General features: G+C 37.6%; 1 protein-coding gene and 1 long non-coding RNA gene across 16 annotated transcripts in view; one reads left to right on the top strand and one right to left on the bottom strand.

Moving 5' to 3' along the window:
• ATG10 (autophagy related 10) overlaps positions 1-19,555 on the top strand; it is a 449,505-nt gene that overhangs the window by 323,420 nt on the left and 106,530 nt on the right. For all 15 annotated transcript variants that reach the window (XR_009261140.1, XM_058728154.1, XM_058728123.1 and 12 more), the window contains one exon: positions 19,125-19,263. Coding sequence is in view for 14 of the 15 variants with exons in the window: in XM_058728154.1 (XP_058584137.1) it covers positions 19,125-19,263 (139 nt within the window). In the remaining variant the exon portion in view is untranslated. The remainder of the gene's footprint in view (positions 1-19,124; positions 19,264-19,555) is intronic.
• On the bottom strand, positions 253-1,835 carry LOC131510746 (uncharacterized). Its single transcript, XR_009261172.1, has 3 exons — positions 1,717-1,835; positions 942-1,217; positions 253-732 (listed from the first exon to the last, which is right to left on the bottom strand). It is a non-coding gene; the product is annotated as an uncharacterized LOC131510746 (long non-coding RNA).

The following is a 19,555-nucleotide window of genomic DNA, read 5'->3' as shown; positions in this document are numbered from 1 at the left end:
GATTTGGTTTTTCTTCCAAGTGTGGCAACTGTGCAGGCAAATGATTCCAAAGAGGTTAGAATTGACAAATCAAGTCACCCTGTATAATTTTTTAGGGTTCTGCAAGTTAGTCTGAAAGCCTTATCGAATAGCACTTTAATAAAATTAGCATTTTTCTTACTATGCAAATAATGCTTTACCATTGTAAGTAACCAGGAAAATACATTAATTCAGTATTACCAGCTTAAGCTTCTTTTATTTTCTTCTTTGGAAACTTCTGTTGAATGTTGATTTATTATTACCATTGCAAATGGAAAAAGTGGTTGAATGCCCAGGCTTGATAACAGGGAGAAATGGGGATACAGCAATTAGAAGTCAAATGTATATAGTTCCTTCCCAGAGCAGTTTCTGTTGCCTGAGAGACAGATCACTCACTAGTGATGCCCACATGCCCCTTTGCATGGTCCTTGGCAGGGCTGGTGTTCTCAGTCAGTAGGCAGTCATTCACAGGCTGTGTTCTGAAAGGTGCCAGGGAAGCCATCATTGCCCCCCACCCCGTGTCATGTTCTCTGTTACCGAAACTGCATGGTGAATGGTGATTCATTAAGATTCCCCTGTTGAGGGAAACTTTTCTTCAAAGGCAAAGCCTCTTGGTTGGATTAACAAGTCTTGCTTGAAACATTTACTGGTAAATTTAGTAGATTCTTTTGCTCTGAAGATCCAATCAGAAGGGCTGAATTTGGGAGCTTTGTGCTGAAAGAGGAAAACAAAGCCATGAAAAACTAGATGTAGAGGATGCCAAGGATAAAATTTGTCTTCTTTATATTTTCTTTAACTTTGGGTTAGGTCACCAGCATAGAGTTTTTTAAGTGGAGGCATGCACCCCAGAGAGTGTGCAAAAACAGTTCATTGAGATGTAGGAAATAACGTTTGAACTGCTATTTATATTTACTTTTACTTACTTATTTTTTAAATGAAGCTTTATAATACTTGAGCATGGCCTCATGCTGAGTCTTCATACAATTTATGTGTCAGAAGACTCGATATTGTATGTTTCTCAAGACACTAAAAGGCATAGTGGGAGCCAGACGATAGGAAAGAGCTGATAGTGGTTGCCTTCACTCCTTCAGGTGTCTGTTATACATTTCAGTTTTCTGTGCCCTGGATTTACCAGGATGATGCTGTCCAGTTTCAGTTAACACATCTCCTACTTGTTAGACTAGGGGCTCTACAGATTCCTGCAAAGAAACTGTAATGAACAAACAAACAAACATACAAAAAAAACCCCGGCAGTATGTAAAAAAATATATGATCAGATCTTATATCAGATCCAAATTAGCTGTCCAAATTTGAAATTAAGATTACTTGAGATAGGGTTTATATTTACTGTTGTTAAAGATGACCCTCGGGGCGCCTGGGTGGCGCAGTCGGTTAAGCGTCCGACTTCAGCCAGGTCACGATCTCGCGGTCCGTGAGTTCGAGCCCCGCGTCAGGCTCTGGGCTGATGGCTCGGAGCCTGGAGCCTGTTTCCGATTCTGTGTCTCCCTCTCTCTCTGCCCCTCCCCCGTTCATGCTCTGTCTCTCTCTGTCCCAAAAATAAATAAAAAACATTAAAAAAAAAAAAAAAAAAAAAAAAGATGACCCTCAACCCATCTGTATGCTGTGCTTGCCAATAGTATGAAGCTATTTGTGTTGATTAGCAACTCACGGAAAAACATCTACAACATGAAGACAAACCTTTTAAAGCTAGAGGAGATTGAAATGTCAGTGTCATGGATGAAGTACATCCAGTCATTAAGGATAAGCTGCACTTATCTGGTGTTTGCTTTGTCTGGTTTCCTTCAACCACAGTCCAGAAGCAGATGATCCTCTTGACAGATCCTCAGAAGGTCAATAGTAGCCTAATGTTATGTCACAGTTCCTATGTCATTCACCTCGCTTCATCTCCTGTCATCACAAGAAGGGTGATAACAGTACAACATGATGTTTTAAGAGAGAGAGACCACATTAACATAACTTTTATTACAGTAGACTGTTATAATTATTCTACTTATTATTAGTTATTATTGTTAATCTCTGTGCCTAATTTATAAAACAGACTTTACCATAGTTATGTATTTATAGGAGAAAACTCTGTAGTATGCATATGGTTTAAGTACTATCTAGGTTTCAGGCATCCACTGGGGGTCTTGGAACATATCCCCTGTGGATGAGGGGGGCCTACTGAACTTCTTACACATGGATTTGTACATCTTCCTCAGCTATTGCAGTTATTAAAATCACCTATCAAAAAAAAATGGAAAAAGAACTGAAGCCAGAACTTTAGAATGCCATATCACAATTAAGATTTAAAACAAAACAAAATAAAACAACTGCAACAAATTCAATCAAATTGGTTTTATCAAAATATTACTGGCAAAAAAGGTGTTTGCACCATTAATAAATAAAATAACTATATTTTTCTAGAACATTTTATTTATTGTATTGATTATACTTTTGGAACCCAGGGCTCTTTGTTTATGTGCAGACTAGAATGGGATTCTTTATGAAGAGAAAGGTCCTTCAGAGTCAGTTTTGAGTTGAGGCAGTGCCCCCAGTGCTGGAGAGAGAGGCAGGACTGCTGGGCAGGTGAGATCTGGCCATTTGGTGTCCAGCTGTCTGATTGTCCAGGACTGTCAAGATTGGTTCCTGGCTTTTTGACAGCACTGGTTCTGGAGCTGGCAGCCCAATGAAAGGCAAGGAACAGTGTGCTCATTTGCCTGCTGTTTATGTGTGTGACCATTATGAGGTGCTAACTTTTGCAACTGGTACCTTAAAATCAACATTTCTGCAATTTCATTCAGCCGCAGCCACTGGCCCAGAAAGCTGAGTGCCAAATGGTCAAGCAGTCCAAAGAGGAGGTGAGACCAGGGTGCCAGTGAAAGTTCTCTGATGCTCAGAGTGAAGCACAGAGTGGGAAGGCTGCTTTTGCCAGTGCCCAGATCACCCCCTAAGTAAAATAATTATTAGAAAAATAGTTCTCCTTCATATTTGTCTTCTGAGGTTTTCAATTTTAACGTGTTTTATAATACATGTAATATATTATACAGAAACAAATGTTCATAATTGATCACAAGGTAAATATGCACATCTTAAAGATGAGTGCTTACATTTTTTGAGTGCTGGAGTCACATTCAAAAAAAGTGTAGACCCCTCTGATTTATACGATGGAAATGACAACAGAACATTTTTACTCATTTCATTCATTTGTTTCACTTAACAGATATTTATTGGAAGTCTCTTATTTGCCAGGTGTTGTTCAGGATGCCTGGGATACCTGAGTGAACAAGATAGGCATAAGCCCTGCCTTCAATGAAGCACTCACATTCCAAAGGATGTGTGCGTGCCATGGCAGGAGAAACCTTTCCCTGACCCTAGACCAGATAAGGCCCCAAGATGGTTTCTTACATTCTTACAATATTTGCAAGACTTTAATGAAATAATTATAATTCCTGTAGTTATAAACTCTTTTGAGAGCAAAGACCTTGTCTGTTTTGTTCACCAACATCTTTCCAGTGGCAGCACCATGCCTAACACATAGTAGTTGCTTAGTAATCACTAGTGAGTGAATGTGTATGTGCTCTGTTCGCACACATTGTGCACGTGTGCACATATATGTGAGTATATGTAAAGCTGAGAAAAAAAATGTGCAGGACATTGTCAAAACTATTGCTGAGGGCAGGAGGAAGTGCAGAATGAAGTGTGAAAGGAGATTTTTTTTTTTTTTTTTGAGAAAGAGAGCATTTGTGTGTATGTGAGCAGGGCAGAGATAGAGGGGGAGAGAGAGAATCCCAAGCAGGCTCCACATTATCAGTGCAGAGCCTGATTCGGGGCTCAATCCCATGACCCTGAGTACATGACCTGTGTCCACATCAAGAGCTGGATGCTCAACCGACTGAGCAAAGGAGATTTTTTAGTGGGCTCCAAGAAGAATTTGTCAGGAAGAAGATTGGATGGTTAGAGGTGACACATTCTAGGTGATAAGGCAATCTGGTGAATGTGGGGACAAAAATCTACTCTCTAGGGGTGCCTGGATGGCTCAGTCAGTTGAGCATCCAACTTTGGCTCAGGTCACGATCTCGCAGTTTGTGGGTTTGAGCCCCACATCGGGCTGTGCTAATAGCTCAGAGCCTGGAGCCTGCTTCAGATTCTGTGTCTCTATCTCTCTCTCTATCCCTCCCCTGATCTCACTCTGTCTCTCTCTCAAAGATAAATAATAAACATTTAAAAAAGGTTAAAAAATCTATCTAGGTGGATGGTATGGTCATTGAACTAAAAGTAAACCTTGGGAAATAGTGATTAGGAATTTTAAAAAGTCTGTGCTACATAAATTGGTTTATACTTTAAAGAGCTGAAACAAAAAAAGGTTAAAATCTTACACACTGAATTTATAGATGTGGTAAAATTATATGCACTCTGGGGACTATGAGCATTTTCTCTAGTAGTATTTATTATGACGATAATTTTATTATTATTTGTGTGACTGTTTAACATGTTTCTTCCCTTTAGGGCACAGTATCTGTTGTTCTTCTCTCTCTTCCTGGATCCTAGGACAGTATGGGAACAAGGGTTGGCAAACTATGGCCTGCTGCCTATTTTTGTACAGCTCACAAGCTAAGATTGGTTTCTACATTTTTATATGGTTGAAAAAGAAAAAAGAATAGTGTTTCATGACACATTAAAATTATATGAAATTTAAATTTTAGTGGCCATAAATAACGTTTTATTGGAACAAAGCCACGCTTAATTTACATATTGTCTAGGCTGCTTTCATGCTACAATGCGAAATTGAGTGATTTTGACAGAGACATGTGGCGCACGAAGCTTAAAATATTTACCAACTGGCCCTTTAAGAAAATATTTCCTGACTTTTGATCTAGAACACAGAAGATACTCTCTAACATTTGGTGATGAATGAATGAATAAGTTAATCCCTACACCTACTATGTGTCAGATTTTTACATTCTGTCTTGTTTAATGTACTTCAAACAAGGGACAAGTGGGAGGAAAGTGCCTTCATTTATCAAGTAAGGAACCTGGGGCTCAGAGGGATTAAGGGACCTGTCTATCCTTTGAGTGGCAGGGCCAGGAGCTGAATCCAGATCTAATTTTAAATTCCGTACCCTTTTCCACATTTGACTATACTATGTTTCCATAATATCTGGTGTTTTTATCTTTGATTTTGAATGTATTCTTACACCCCAGTAGAAAGATGAGAACTTTCATTGTGCCCTCATTGCTACTGAAATAATATTATTTACAAGGGACCCCACGACTTGTCCTGGCACAATCACAGGACTTGGCACATGGTGCAGATACCTGTAGAACTTTTTAAGGATTGTCCTGGTTAAACAAAAACAAAAACAAAAACAAAAAATAACAAGCAAACAAATAGAGCCGTATTCACATCCACATAACCCAGACACGGTCTTGAAGAAGTGGAATGAGCTGTTGGCTTACTAGGAGGTCCTGCAGACTAGATCTTTGCTTGTTCCTACATGTGCTGTTGCTTGTGCACATGGTGAGAGAGCCTGCACAGCCCTCTGAAATTACTACAATGCTTGCCTTTGGGACTCTTTATCAAGACCTTATCATTTTCACCCTTTGGCAGTGAAATTTACCCATTTCTGGATTTGAGTATAGAAGTTCATTCTTATGCTGAAGGAATTTGCAGTTTATTCATCAAGACATTTAAAAATCTCACTTCTTTAAATTAGAGTAGTGCTATCTCTGCTTTAGAAAATGGCCTCAGCCAAACTTCAGCCTATTGGATTCAATTATCATCATTCTTTTAAGGCTCAGAATTTATCCCCACAGGACATCTAATGTAACATCCTAAGATAGGAAAAGAAGGTAGAAAAGGGGGGAGGAAGTTCACCAAATGGAGATATACCTCCTTTAATAAGGTTCTGCTTACTACTTATAAAAGTATAATAAAATGAAGTTAAAGAAGGCCTTAAGATGGGACTCATAGGGGTAGGCAAACTAAGGTCTATGGGCCATACCTTGTTTTTGTAAATAAAGTTTTCACTGCAGTCCTTTTGTTTACATGCTGCTTTTACGCTACAATGGCAGAGACCTATGGCCCACAAAACCTAAAATATTTGCTCTGTGACTCTTTAAGAAAGCTTTTGCAGACCTCTGGAATCAGGGATATAAAAAAAAAGGAAAAGAACTAGGATTGTTTAATATGGGAAAGAGAATTCTGAAGACAATACATTGGTTCATAATTTTGAGAGTATATTATATAAAAGATGATTCTTATTTCTTAATTCTCTGCAAGGGTAAATCTAGTTGAAACTGATTTACCCTGTAGCACAGGGAAGAATTTTCTGACTCTGGATTTAAAACATAGAGTGGCTTTTAAGGCACATCTTACACATTGGTGGTTACATGCATGGTGCAAAACTTACTTCCTTTTGGCACCCCAAATTCCACTAGTAAAGATTCCTTGTGATTAAGGCTATCAGCCACAGATCTGCAACTGAATGTAATAATTAATAAAGGAGTACCATACTAAGCCATTAATGGCCATTGATATTTTTAGCAAGAATTAATTCAAAGAAAAAGGAAAAACTGAAGGATTTTTTTTTGGATAGGAGGAGATAAAGGAAAAGGCCAGAGACTCTGTACCTTGAGTGGGGGTGATGAACTGATGTCTTAGTTTAACAGAGGTGCATAGGATCCCACTGAAAGGAGACCAATGAGCTAGTGATATTCCCTAAGACATAGATGAGCAGCCAGTGAAGCCAAGCTGGTTTATTGCAGTTTTGAGTCTTGGTGATTGGGCTTTCTTGGCACTGTAATCCCATAGACTCTAAAAGTAAAGAATCCCAAAGTAGGCACTTCATGTATATGTGAGGCAACCACTGGGGTGGTTTGCTGACCACTTGCTTTAGCATCACCTGGAATGTTGTAAACAAGGTAGATTATTAAGTACCATCCCAGAAGTGCTGAGTTCAAAGGCACAGTGTGGGGATGGCTCCTGAGAACACAAATGTTTAATAACATTCCCTACGCCCCAGATCTGATGGTCCTTGAAGAGTGAAGCAGAAAAACTGATGCTGGTCATGTTTATTTACTTTTGAGAGAGAGAAAAAGAGAGAGAGAACGGGCGAGGGACAGAGAGAAAGGGAGACACAGAATCCGAAGCAGGCTCCAGGCTCTGAGTGGTCAGCACAGAGACCGATGCAGGGCTCCAACTCAAAAACCGTGAGATACGACCTGAGCTGAAGTCGGACGCTTAACCAACTGTCTGAGCCACCCAGGTGCCTCTTATGCTGGTCTTTCTTATGTAACATGCAAAGGGGAAACTCTGAACATGTTAGACTGATCCAAAGCTTAGAATACTGGTGAAAGTCTTTCCCTTTCTCCGTTTAGTCATGATTGCCATTAGGGATTTCTGATTTTAAAATCCCTTATCCTGCTAACTCTTCTTGCTTGTAGCTGCTCAGCAATCCTAAAACGTAGATGAGGAGAACCATCCTTTTCTTTAAAGAAGTCCTTGTAAGCCCTTCTGATTTTTTTTCTTCAGAAAACAATGTTATTTATATATTGTTCTGATGTAAGGGCTAATTGTCATTGGCATATGATAGGTGCTATTAAACATTATTACTCTTCCCTCCCCCTAGGGGAGCTCTGTTCTCTGGCATGGAGTCTAAGAGACAGCCTTGAACTCATCCGATTTGCTAGCTGTCCAGCTTCAGGCTCAAGCTGCCTTGCTATCTCCTGCACAGTCCTAAAGGAAATAGGGCCTAAGAAGCACTATGGAGACAACTGTAAGCATGCAGAAAGCTGCCAGATGTGCTTTGGTGGGTTTCTGGGTCCCCTCCCTCCTGCCTTGCCCTTTAGCTTGCCAGGCTGCAGAGGAGGATTTCATCCCACACAGGAGACAGATTCTTTATCTCAGTAGGAACCCACATTGGCCATGCTGATGCTAATTCTCTCCCCTATGTGGAAGCTGGAAGAGCAAAGAGTCATGTATTTTTTTTTCATTTAAAAAAAAATCAGGAGTAGCAGTGATAATATACCTAGAAACAAGGGGAGCATCACTGAGATGCTATTCTTGGGATCATCTTGGTGACCACCCTTTGTTGTTCACCCTGGGTACTGTAAGATAGATGTCTGCCTTGTGTTTAACCCTCTCTTGCACACCACTTAACTACATTTACAATTGTTGAAAAAATGCCATCACTTGGAAGGGTTGTTGTGAGTCACTCAAAAGCCACAGAGATCATGAAAAAAGTCATTCTAGGAGTGAAGATAGTGAAAAGATCACCCCAATCTAAAGTGAAACGGAAAAAAGGCCTGCTTTTACTTAGAGTTCCACCTAGATTATTTTTATAATTCACTTTAAATGTTTTAATAGTTGAAATTCTTTCTTTTTTAAGGAATTGACTTTTCAGTGGTTTGTTAAAAAGCTTTCATTAGCTTTTATCACTTCTGATGACATTAAAAGCTGTTGGCTCAAGAAAATCAAATGAGGGGTGCCTGGGTTGTTCAGTCAGTTATGAGTCTGACTATTGATTTTGGCTCAGGTCATGATCTTGTGGTTGTGAGATGGAGCCCTGCCTCACGGCTCCATGTGGAACCTGCTTAAGATGCTCTCTCTCCCTCTCCCTCTGCCCCTCTCCCCTGCTAGCTTGCATGTGTGCTTTCTCCGAAAGGAAGGAAGGTAGGAAGGAAGGAAGGAAGGAAGGAAGGAAGGAAGGAAGGAAGGAAGGAAAGAAGGAGGGAGGGAGGGAGGGAAGGAGGGAAGGAAGGAAGAAGGAAGGAAACTAAATGAAGTTTGTTACATAGCCATTGTAGATGGCTTATGTGTCCACTGATGGATACAGCTACAGACTGCCTCTGAACCAGCACTGCCCCCTTGTCACTCTTTGGCTTCTTGGCTATGATTCTGGCTTGTTAATGTTAGGTTTGAATAAAAAACTTGACTGGTAGAAGATAAACAAATAGACTCTCTTTTCCTCAAGGGGACATTATGAATAAAGCTCGTTACTTAGGTTTGCTCAGTAATAGTAATAGATATTTTTAGTGATAGAAGAAAGTTTTTCTTCCTTCAATTACTTTTTCCTGTAGGCTAAATAGAGATATGGATCTCATTTCTTAAGCCCAACACACTATTTGGGTTTGCTTTCAATAAAATATCTATGAAGTGTCTTCACCATGATCCCTCTTTAATGGGATTTAGTTGTAAAGCTTAATTCATATCAGATTTTCTAAATGAGAGATCACTGTAAACTTACTGTTAATTGAATTCAGTAAAATCAAGGTTTCTATAATTAACGTGAACCACTTAATCTTTTTGCTCCTTGAATGAATGTAATTTTCTAAACACAGGTATCTTCTAATATAATGACATAGCAACATTTTGAAGAAAATAAAAGTGCATGTGACTTCTTTTTCTAGTAACTCTTAAATCAAATTAAATATACCCAAATCGGGGCGCCTGGGTGGCTCAGTCGGTTGGGCGTCCGACTTCAGCTCAGGTCACGATCTCACGGTCTGGTCCGTGGGTTCGAGCCTCGCGTCGGGCTCTGGGCTGATGGCTCAGAGCCTGGAGCCTGCTTCCGATTCTGTGTCTCCCTCTCTCTCTGCCCCTCCCCCGTTCATGCTCTGTCTTTGTCTCAAAAATAAATAAACGTTAAAAAATTAAAAAAAAATAAAAAATAAATATACCCAAATCCCTTTTTAAAAACATAATAAAAGAAAATAATAAAATTTTAACAAATTTACTCAAATGTTAATATTATTCTGATGTTCCCCAGAACATCAGTCCAATTTAAGTATGCTAATAGTTAAGAAATGGCGTACTACAGTACAAAGAGCAGTGGTTTCAGTGTTTCCACATAGGTTATAACTAACTGTGCCTCTAACTGGGGGTGACATTGGGTAAACTACCAACCTTTCTGGGATTTGTTGTTTCCATCTGCAAGAAGAGTGTTAGGCTATATGAAATGATTCTTGTTTCTTTCACTGTTAGAGTTCTGTGATTCATTATATTGCGACATGGTATCAAAAACCTTTGTTATTTTGTTTTTTATTTTGGAGAATTTAAAATATTAACAAAAGTAGACAGAATGATATACTAATAAATACCAATGAACTCAATAAGCAACCTCAGTGGTTACCACCTTATGGCCAGTGATACCCTTTTCATACCTTTGTCCACTGACCCCTTTCCTGTGTTATTGTAAAGCAAATCCCAGACATTAGCCTGTTTTTATTAACCTGATCCCTCTGCCATCTGTACTGTTAGCACCTGAGGTCTTAGAAATTTGGGGTTATTTTTAGCAAGACTCAAATTGCCTCACTATCTTTTCATTTCTTAATAGAAACATTTTAGTTAATTATAGATACACATGCAGAAATAATCAGAATGATCCCGTGTACATTATACCCACTTTCCTGTGGGTAATCTTGTGATATCTTGTGAATCTATTATATAATATCTCAACCAGGATATTGGCATTGATACAATCCATTAATCTTATTTGAAATTCCCAGTTTTACTTGTTTTTTTGTGTTTGTGTGTGTATATTTTTGGTCCTATACATTTATCATATGTAGGTTCATGTATCCACTACCAGAGTCAAGAACGCTTCCATCACCATAAGGATTCCTCATGTTGCCCTTTTGTAACAATAGCTCACCTCCCTCCGCCCACCCCCCAACACTAATCTGTTCTCTGTTCATTTCTAAAATTTTACCATTTCAAAAATGTTCTATAAATGGAACTAAATAGTCTGTAACCTTTCTGGATTGGCTTTATCACTTGCATGATTCCAGGGAGAGTCACCCAGGTAGTTGTGTGTATCAATAGTTTGCTCTTTTGAAAAAGTAACCACCAATACCACAGAAATACAAACAATTGTAAAAGAATATTATGAAAAATTTTATGCCAACAAATTGGACAGCCTAGAAGAAATAGATAAATTCTAAGAAACATATAGCCTACCAAAGCAGAAGCAGGAAGAAATAGAAAATTTGAACAGACCAATTACCAGCAATGAAATTGAGTCAATAATCAAAAAACTCCCAACAAACAAAAGTCCAGAGCCAGATGGCTTCACAAGTGAATCCTACCAAACATTTAAAGAAGATTTAATACCTATTATTCCAAACTGTTATAAAAAACAGAAGAGGAATTTTATGAGGCCAGCATTACCTTGATACCAAAGTTGGATAAAGACACCACAAAAAAAAAAAAAAAAAAAGAACTACAGGCCAATATCTCTGATGAACACAGATGGAAAAATCCTCAACAAAATACTAACAAAGCAGATCCAACAGTATATAGAAAAATCATTCACCATGATCAAGTGGGTGGGATTTATCCCCAGGATGCAAGAATGGTTCAGTATTTGCACATCAATCAACATGATACATCACATCAATAAGAGAAAGGATATGGGGCGCCTGGGTGGCTCAGTCGGTTGGGCGTCCGACTTTGGCTCAGGTCACGATCTCACGGTCCGTGAGTTCGAGCCCCGTGTCGGGCTCTGGGCTGATGGCTCAGAGCCTGGAGCCTGCTTCCGATTCTGTGTCTCCCTCTCTCTCTGCCCCTTCCCCGTTCATGCTCTGTCTCTCTCTGTCTCAAAAATAAATAAAAAAACGTTAAAAAAAATTTAAAAAAAATAAGAGAAAGGATAAAAACTATATGATTATTTCAATAGATGCAGAAAAAGCACTTGACAAAGTACAACATCCATTCGTGATAGAAACCCTTAAGAAAATACGTCTAGAGGGAACATACCTCAATATAATAAAGGCCTTATATGGAAAACCCATAGCTAACATCATGCTCAGTGGGGAACACCTGAGATCTTTTCCCCTAAGGTCAGGAACAAGGCAAGGATGTCTACTCTCTCCACTTTTATTCAACATAGTATTGGAAATATTAGCCACAGCAATTACATAACAAAGAGAAATAAAAGGGATCCAAATTGGTAAGGAAGAAGTAAAACTTTCACTATTTCTATACGATGTGATATATATGTAGAAAACCCTAAAGATTCCACCAAAAAACTATTAGAACTGATAAATGAATTCAATAAAGTCATAGGATATTAGATCAATGTACAGAAATCTGTTGCATTTCTATACATTAATAGCAAAGTTGAAGAAAGAAATTAAGAAAATGATTCCATTTACAAATGCACCAAAAATAAAGTTTCTAGGAATAAATTTTACCAAAAAGGTGAAAGACCTGTACTCTGAAAATTATAAAACATTGTTGAAAGAAATTGAAGAGGACACAAAGAAATGGAAAAACATTCCAGCTCATGGGTTGGAAGAGTAAATATTGTTAAAATGTTTGCAGTACCCATTGTGTACTACACACACATTGCATCTTCCTTTATCCATTCATCAGTCAATGGACACTTGGTCTGCTTCCATAATTTGACTATTGTAAATAAGGCTGCTATAAGCATCCGGGTGCATGGATCCCTTTGAATTCGTGTTTTTGTATTCTTTGGGTAAATACCCAGTAATGTGATTACTGGCTTGTAGGGTAGTTCTATTTTTAACTATTTGAGGAACCTCCATACTGTTTTCCAGAATGGCTACACCAGTCTGCATTCCCACCAATAGTACAAGAGGATGCTACTTTCTCCACCTCCTCCCTAAACCTGCTGTTTCTTGTGTTGTTGATTTTAGCCATTCTGACAAGTATGAGGTGATATCTCATTGTAATTTTGATTTGTGTTTCCATGACGGTGAGTAATGTTGAGCATCTTTTCATGTGTCTGCCATCTGTATGTCTTCTTTGAAAAAAACATCTACTCATGTCTTTTGCCCATTTATTAATTAGATTGTTTTTGGGTGTTGAATTTTATAAGTATTTTATGTATTTTGGATACTAACCCTTTACGAGATACAACATTTGCAAATATCTTCTCCCATTCAGTAGGTTGCCTTTTGGTTTTGCTGATTGTTTCCATCACTTTGCAGAAGCTTTTTATTTTGATGCAGGTCCATTAGTTTATTTTTACTTTTGTTACCCTTACCTCAGGAGACATACCTAGAAAGAAGTTGCTATGGCTGATGTCAAAAAGGTTACTACCTCTATTTTCTTCTAGGATTTTTATGGTTTCATGTCTCACATTTAGGTCTTTAATCCATTTTGAGTTTATTTTTGTGTGTGATGTCAGAAAGTGGTCCAATTTCATTATTTTGCATGTGACTGTCCTCGTTTCCCAGCACCATTTGTTGAAGAGACTGTCTTTTTTTCATTAGATATTATTTCTTGCTTTGTTGAAGATTAACTGGTCATGTAGTTGTGTATTCATTTCTGGGTTTTTGTTCTATTGATCTGTGTTACTATTTTTGTCTGGTGCCATACTGTTTTGAACCTACAGCTTTGTAATATAACTTGAAGTCCAGAATTGTGATGCCTCCATCTTTACTTTTCTTTTTCAATGTTGCCTTGGCTTTCTGGGATCTTTTGTAATAGCATAAAATTTTTAGGATTGTTTGTTCTAGCTCTGTGAAGAATGCTGTTGGTAGTTTGATAGGGATTGCATAAGAATGAAATCTTGCCATTTGTACCAACATGGATAGAGCTAGAGAGTTCTATGCTAAGTGAAATAAGGCTGTTTGAGAAAGACAAATACCATATGGTTTCATTCATATATGGAATTTAAGAAACAAAACAAATGAGCAAAGTGGGGGGAAAAAAAGAGAAAGAGAGGCAAACCAAGAAATAGACTTTTAACTGTAGAGAACAAACTGATGGTTACCAGGAGGGAGGTAGGGGAAATAGGTGATGGGATTAAAGAATACACTTATTATGTAGAGCAGTGAGTAATGTATAGAATTGTTGAATCACTATTTTGTACACACGAAACTGATATAATACTGTATGTTAACTATACTGGAATTAAAATTTAAAAACTTAAAAAAAGTGAAAGCAAAAACAAAATAGTTTGCTCTTTTAATTGCTGAGTAGTGTGATGTATCACAGTTTGTTTAACCATCACCTATTGAAAGACCTTTGAAATATTTCAATTTTTGGGCGGTTGTGAGTAAAACTGCTATGAACATTCGTGTACAGGTTTTTTATTGCTCTGAGATAAATGCTCATGAGTACATTGGTGGGTCGTATGGTAGTTATATGTTTAGTTTTATAAGAAATTGCCATATGATTTTATGCTCTAAGCAGCAGTGTATGAAAGATCTAGTTTCTCTGCATCTCCACCATCATTAGACGGTATCACTATTTGTTATTTTAGGCATTCTGATAGATACACAGTGATATCTCATTGTAGTTTTAATTTGCATTTCCCTGATGGCTAATGATGTTAAACATCTTTATTTGCCATTTGTTTATTATTTTTTTGGTGATCTTTTGCATTTTTACTCCTCCATTTACTTCTTTTCAGACTTTGTTGTGGGGATAGTGTTGCTGGTGAATTATCTACGAAGTGTGTTGTAGAATACTTAGATGGGAAGAAACAGATCTGCTACTGAATTAGAAAGTACTGTTTACTGTGGTTCTCAACTCAGTGTTAGAGTCTCTGGGAATACAAAGATGAATAAGGCAAGAACCATAGTCTACAACCATTTGGTACTTTTGGAAGGGAAAGCAGAAAAGATGTAGAAGTCTGAGATTTCCACATTGCATGACACTTGCATGGGCGTCATAACAGTGACTGTGAACGATGTAAGGATCCTAGCAGACACAGGTCAAGGATTGAAATTCATTTAATATGAGTTAAGGACGCAAAAATGTCTTTGCCCATAGCTAGCTGCCCAGAGCAGCTAGAGCAGCACTGGGAGACATAGCAGCACTCCCAATGAGGAGAGTGCTCAAGCTTTCAATCCCCACAGAGGTATCCTGCTGATGAGAATAGTGGTTACAGTGAGAATTCTCATGGCTCTTCAGAAAGTGTGTTCTGTCCCCTCTCTCTTATTCCTTGGGTCTCCTAACTGTTCCAGAGAAACTGGATTTATTTATTTATTTTATTTTTTTTTTTTTTATTTTTTAATATATGAAATTTACTGTCAAATTGGTTTCCATACAACACCCAGTGCTCATCCCAAAAGGTGCCCTCCTCAATACCCATCACCCACCCTCCCCTCCCTCCCACCCCCCATCAACCCTCAGTTTGTTCTCAGTTTTTAACAGTCTCTTATGCTTTGGCTCTCTCCCACTCTAACCTCTTTTTTTTTTTTTCCTTCCCCTCCCCCATGGGTTTCTGTTACGTTTCTCAGGATCCACATAAGAGTGAAACCATATGGTATCTGTCTTTCTCTGTATGGCTTATTTCACTTAGCATCACACTCTCCAGTTCCATCCACGTTGCTACAAAAGGCCATATTTCATTCTTTCTCATTGCCACGTAGTATTCCATTGTGTATATAAACCACAATTTCTTTATCCATTCATCAGTTGATGGACATTTAGGCTCTTTCCATATTTTGACTATTGTTGAGAGTGCTGCTATAAACATTGGGGTACAAGTGCCCCTATGCATCAGTACTCCTGTATCCCTTGGATAAATTCCTAGCAGTGCTATTGCTGGGTCATAGGGTAGGTCTATTTTTAATTTTCTAAGGAACCTCCACACTGCTTTCCAGAGTGGCTGCACCAATTTGCATTCCCACCAACAGTGCAAGAGGGTTCCTGTTAGAGAAACTGGATTTATGCCCAATTGATTACTACTGGCATGTATCTGGCATCAGCCCCAGCACATACCTGAGTGTTGAATTTGAATTTAGGTGAAGGAAACTTCTTTCTAGGAATTTCATCCTCCCTAGCAGGACTGAGTCTCAGACAGTCTGTATCTGAAGTTTTATGTAGAAATTAGTAACCCAATTCAGTATTTGTTTAAGAATTGGACAATGATGGTCTAAGATGAGAAATAGTTCAATACAGAAGAATAGGGAATAAACACACACACACACACACACACACACACACACACACACACTTTAATTTATAGTAAAGGTAGCATTAAAAAACAATGGGGGAAAGAATGCACTATTAGAAATCATCTGGAAAAAATCCTTACCTCACACCATACACGAAAATACAATTCAGATGGATTAATGATCTAAATGAAATTTAAAAACATGTATTTGTATGCAGAATAAAATTTAACATTTTTATAATTTTTGGGAGTGAGGTGGGGGTGAAGTAGGAGGCCTTTCTTTTTTAATTGTCAAGTTAGTTAACAGTGTAGCCTTGGTTTTAGGAGTAGAACCCAGTGATTCATCTCTTACATATGATACCCAGTGCTCATCCTAAAGAGTGCCCTCCTTAATGCCCATCACCTGTTTAACCCACCTTCCTCCCCACCCTTATCAACCCTCAATTTGTTCTCTGTATTTAAGAGGCTCTTATGGTTTGCCTAAGTAGGAGGCCTTTTAATGAAGACAGATAACTCAGAAGCTGCAAAGAGAAAATGTACAGATCCTACTACATAAAAGTAAAAAAAAAAAAAAATCTTCAGGATAAAATATATAAGAAACAAGGTTAAAAAGAAAGCTGAATGAAAATGTTACATGTACATATTTATATACGTACATATACATATCACACGTATCCTTGCACACCTTTGTTTTTTCTATGATGCAGAGAGATCTATCTATATCCAGTAATGTTATTTCTAATATACAAAGAGTATATATAATTTTATAAGACAGATGCAAACCAGATATTAGAAAAATAGGCAAAAGGATAAGAGCAGGGCAATCAAAGAAGAATGCAAATTGCCAATAACCATATGAATAGATGTTCACTTTCACTAGTAATCAAGAAACTAGAATTTACAACCAAAAAATGATGTTTAAAAATTCATCAGGGGCCCCTGGGTGGCTAAGTCAGTGGAGTGTCTGACTCTTGATTTCGGCTCAGGTCATGATCTCATGGTTTGTGAGATCGAGCCCCACGTCAGGCTCTGCACTGGGTGTGGAGAGCCTGCTTAAGATTCTCTCTGCTTGCTTTCACACGTTCTCTCTCTCTCACAAAATAAAAAAAAATAAAAATTCATTATTTTTATTAAAATAATGAAAAAAAATTAAAATAATGAAAAAATAAAAAAAAATTCATTAATTTTGCACATAGGCAAAATTAATAACAAATAATGTTCAAGTACTTATGGGATATGGAAAAGACATTCTCCTACATTCTTGTTGGGAATATAAATTGATACAGCCTTTTTTTCTGGGGCTAGATTGGCAGTATGTATTGAAACTTAAAATGCACATACCCTTTCTTAAAATAATGCCCCCTTTTGGAATCTGTACCACAGAAAAAAGAGGTATAAAAGGATATATGTGCTAAGATATGTATTGAATTATTAGTTGTAGTAGCAGAAAATTATAATCAGCCTAAAATATCTAGCAATATGGACATACTAAAATGACTGAACAAACTATGGCACAGTCATGTATTGGAATACAGTGAAGCCATCAAAAGAAAGAGCAAAATCTATAGTACTGACATGGCAGACATGCTAGGATGCCCATGATTTAATCAACGAATATGTGTATGTGTTGTGATTAAATCAGGGGTGGGTGAGTGGGTGTATGTGTGTGAATGTGTTTGTAGGCGAAAAAATTCTAAAAGTATACACTAATCTGTTAAAAATTATTACATACCTGGGGTATAGAAGTGCTAGGGTGACGGAGATTTCCCCTTTTTTTTTTTTTATGTACTTGTGCAGTGTTTGCAATTATTTTTTTTGTCACAAAGACATGATGCTTTATAATGTTAAAAAAGAAAAGAAATTATAAATAAATGCTAACCAACCTAATCTTTGACCAAAAAGAAAGAATTTGGTTTGAAGAACTGCTTTAAAAGGAGGTACAGGTAACATTGCCTAATGACAGTTCAAATAAACAAACAGAAAAACCTCTTTCTTGCTACTGGATTAACTCTCTGTATCTGGAATATATATTTCAGTGATTTGTCTCTGGTTATTTAATTCATTGTGTTTAATTGATAGTGTTTACTGGAGTATAGTGAAAACTATTTTGTACGTATCTTAGGTTGTGATTTATCCAGTGTAATATCTCCCCCAATGCATTGACTGTGAGTGGGGAATTAGTAAAGCAGATACGGATCTGGAGAGCAGTCTGTGGCTTTACTTATCTCCACAGGAAACCTTATTTCTTATTGATAAAGTTTGAAATCTTTCCTGTAACTCTTTCCAATTGTTCATTGTTGTTACTGTTTTAATGAGAGGTAGAAATGAGCCAAACCAACCTGCTTCTTTCCTTTTACTAATTTAATTTGAAAGGAAATTCTTCAGTCCAAATAAATAAGTGAGTGTGGATGGAACCAGATTCTGACTCAACATGTCCAATTAATTGCTTCCAAACATTAAGATAAATTCCTCAGAAACACTCACAAATAATAAAAAATCCACCAGTAAGGAATGATTAGTGAGAAGTGAGCTGGCTAGAGCCATCTATGCTTATAAAAACTGTATTTAAGTTGACATTAATATTTGCCATCTATTCTGTTATAAATATCAAGATTTGTTGTAGAAATATACCACCGATAGCACAATAATAAAGAAAACAGACTCATCTCAGGTTTTGAAATGTACCTAACAAACTCAACCTCTTGCAAAATAACTTTCTTATTCAAAATGGAACTGGGAATTGTTCAGCACACAATGAATCATTTTTTGGCAAGTACAATAGAATCTTTAGGGACATTTCACAGCCTCTTGTTCAATTGTTAGGATGTTTTTAGCTTTCACAGGTAGGGAAGAAGGTAGCTTGTATAGCCATCATCTTGTTGCTAAAATTGTACAGTAAAGATTTTTCAGAGTTGCTGTTGCAATAGATCTTTTTGCCTTTTTTCCCCCCTTCCTGTTTCTTTACCCAGAGGTGCTTTGTCTCTCAAAAACAATCTGGAATTACTTAATGCTAATGTTTTCTGGTTTTACTATTTACCCACGACTCAAATGTTAAACATTAATGTTGGAAACTCCCTTTTCCTTACCTCATAGTCCTATATTTGTTTAACTGTTATTTTGCCAGAAGAAAACCTCCTCTTTTCCCTTTCTATGTCAATGTACTTTTTTTTTCTTTAAATGACAAACACATTTTGTTTCTCTCTCTCTCTCTCTCTCTCTTTTTTTCAGGAGGCTTTAGAACTACCCCTGGATGATTCTGAAGTGACTGAGACCACAACGGGAAGCCAAGTGATTAAATATGAATATCATGTTTTATACTCCTGTAGCTACCAAGTGCCTGTGCTTTACTTTAGGGCAAGCTTTTTAGGTAAGACCATGTCGGAAGCTAAATGTAAATTCATAACATTTACATGTAAGGCAGAAAGCAGATTTAGAAAATTATTCCTGAGAGGAAAAAAAAATAGAGTTAAAAATAAGAAAGTGTGGGTGAGGTAAGGTTTTACCAGTAAATTTTCTCATGCTTTAGAAGGAGTATCAAGACTTCAGAGTGAATGATATCATCCCAGCCTTAAGTCTGATCTTCAGATTCTTGGCCTCTTGCCCAACGTTGACTAAGCCCCCCTGGCCCTTTTTCTTTTCTTTAAACAAGTAGGAACAAC

Source organism: Neofelis nebulosa, chromosome 1 (assembly GCF_028018385.1).
Source record: "Neofelis nebulosa isolate mNeoNeb1 chromosome 1, mNeoNeb1.pri, whole genome shotgun sequence".
In the NCBI taxonomy this organism is placed as follows: Eukaryota; Metazoa; Chordata; class Mammalia; order Carnivora; family Felidae; genus Neofelis; species Neofelis nebulosa.
This window is presented reverse-complemented; position numbering and strand designations above follow the sequence as displayed.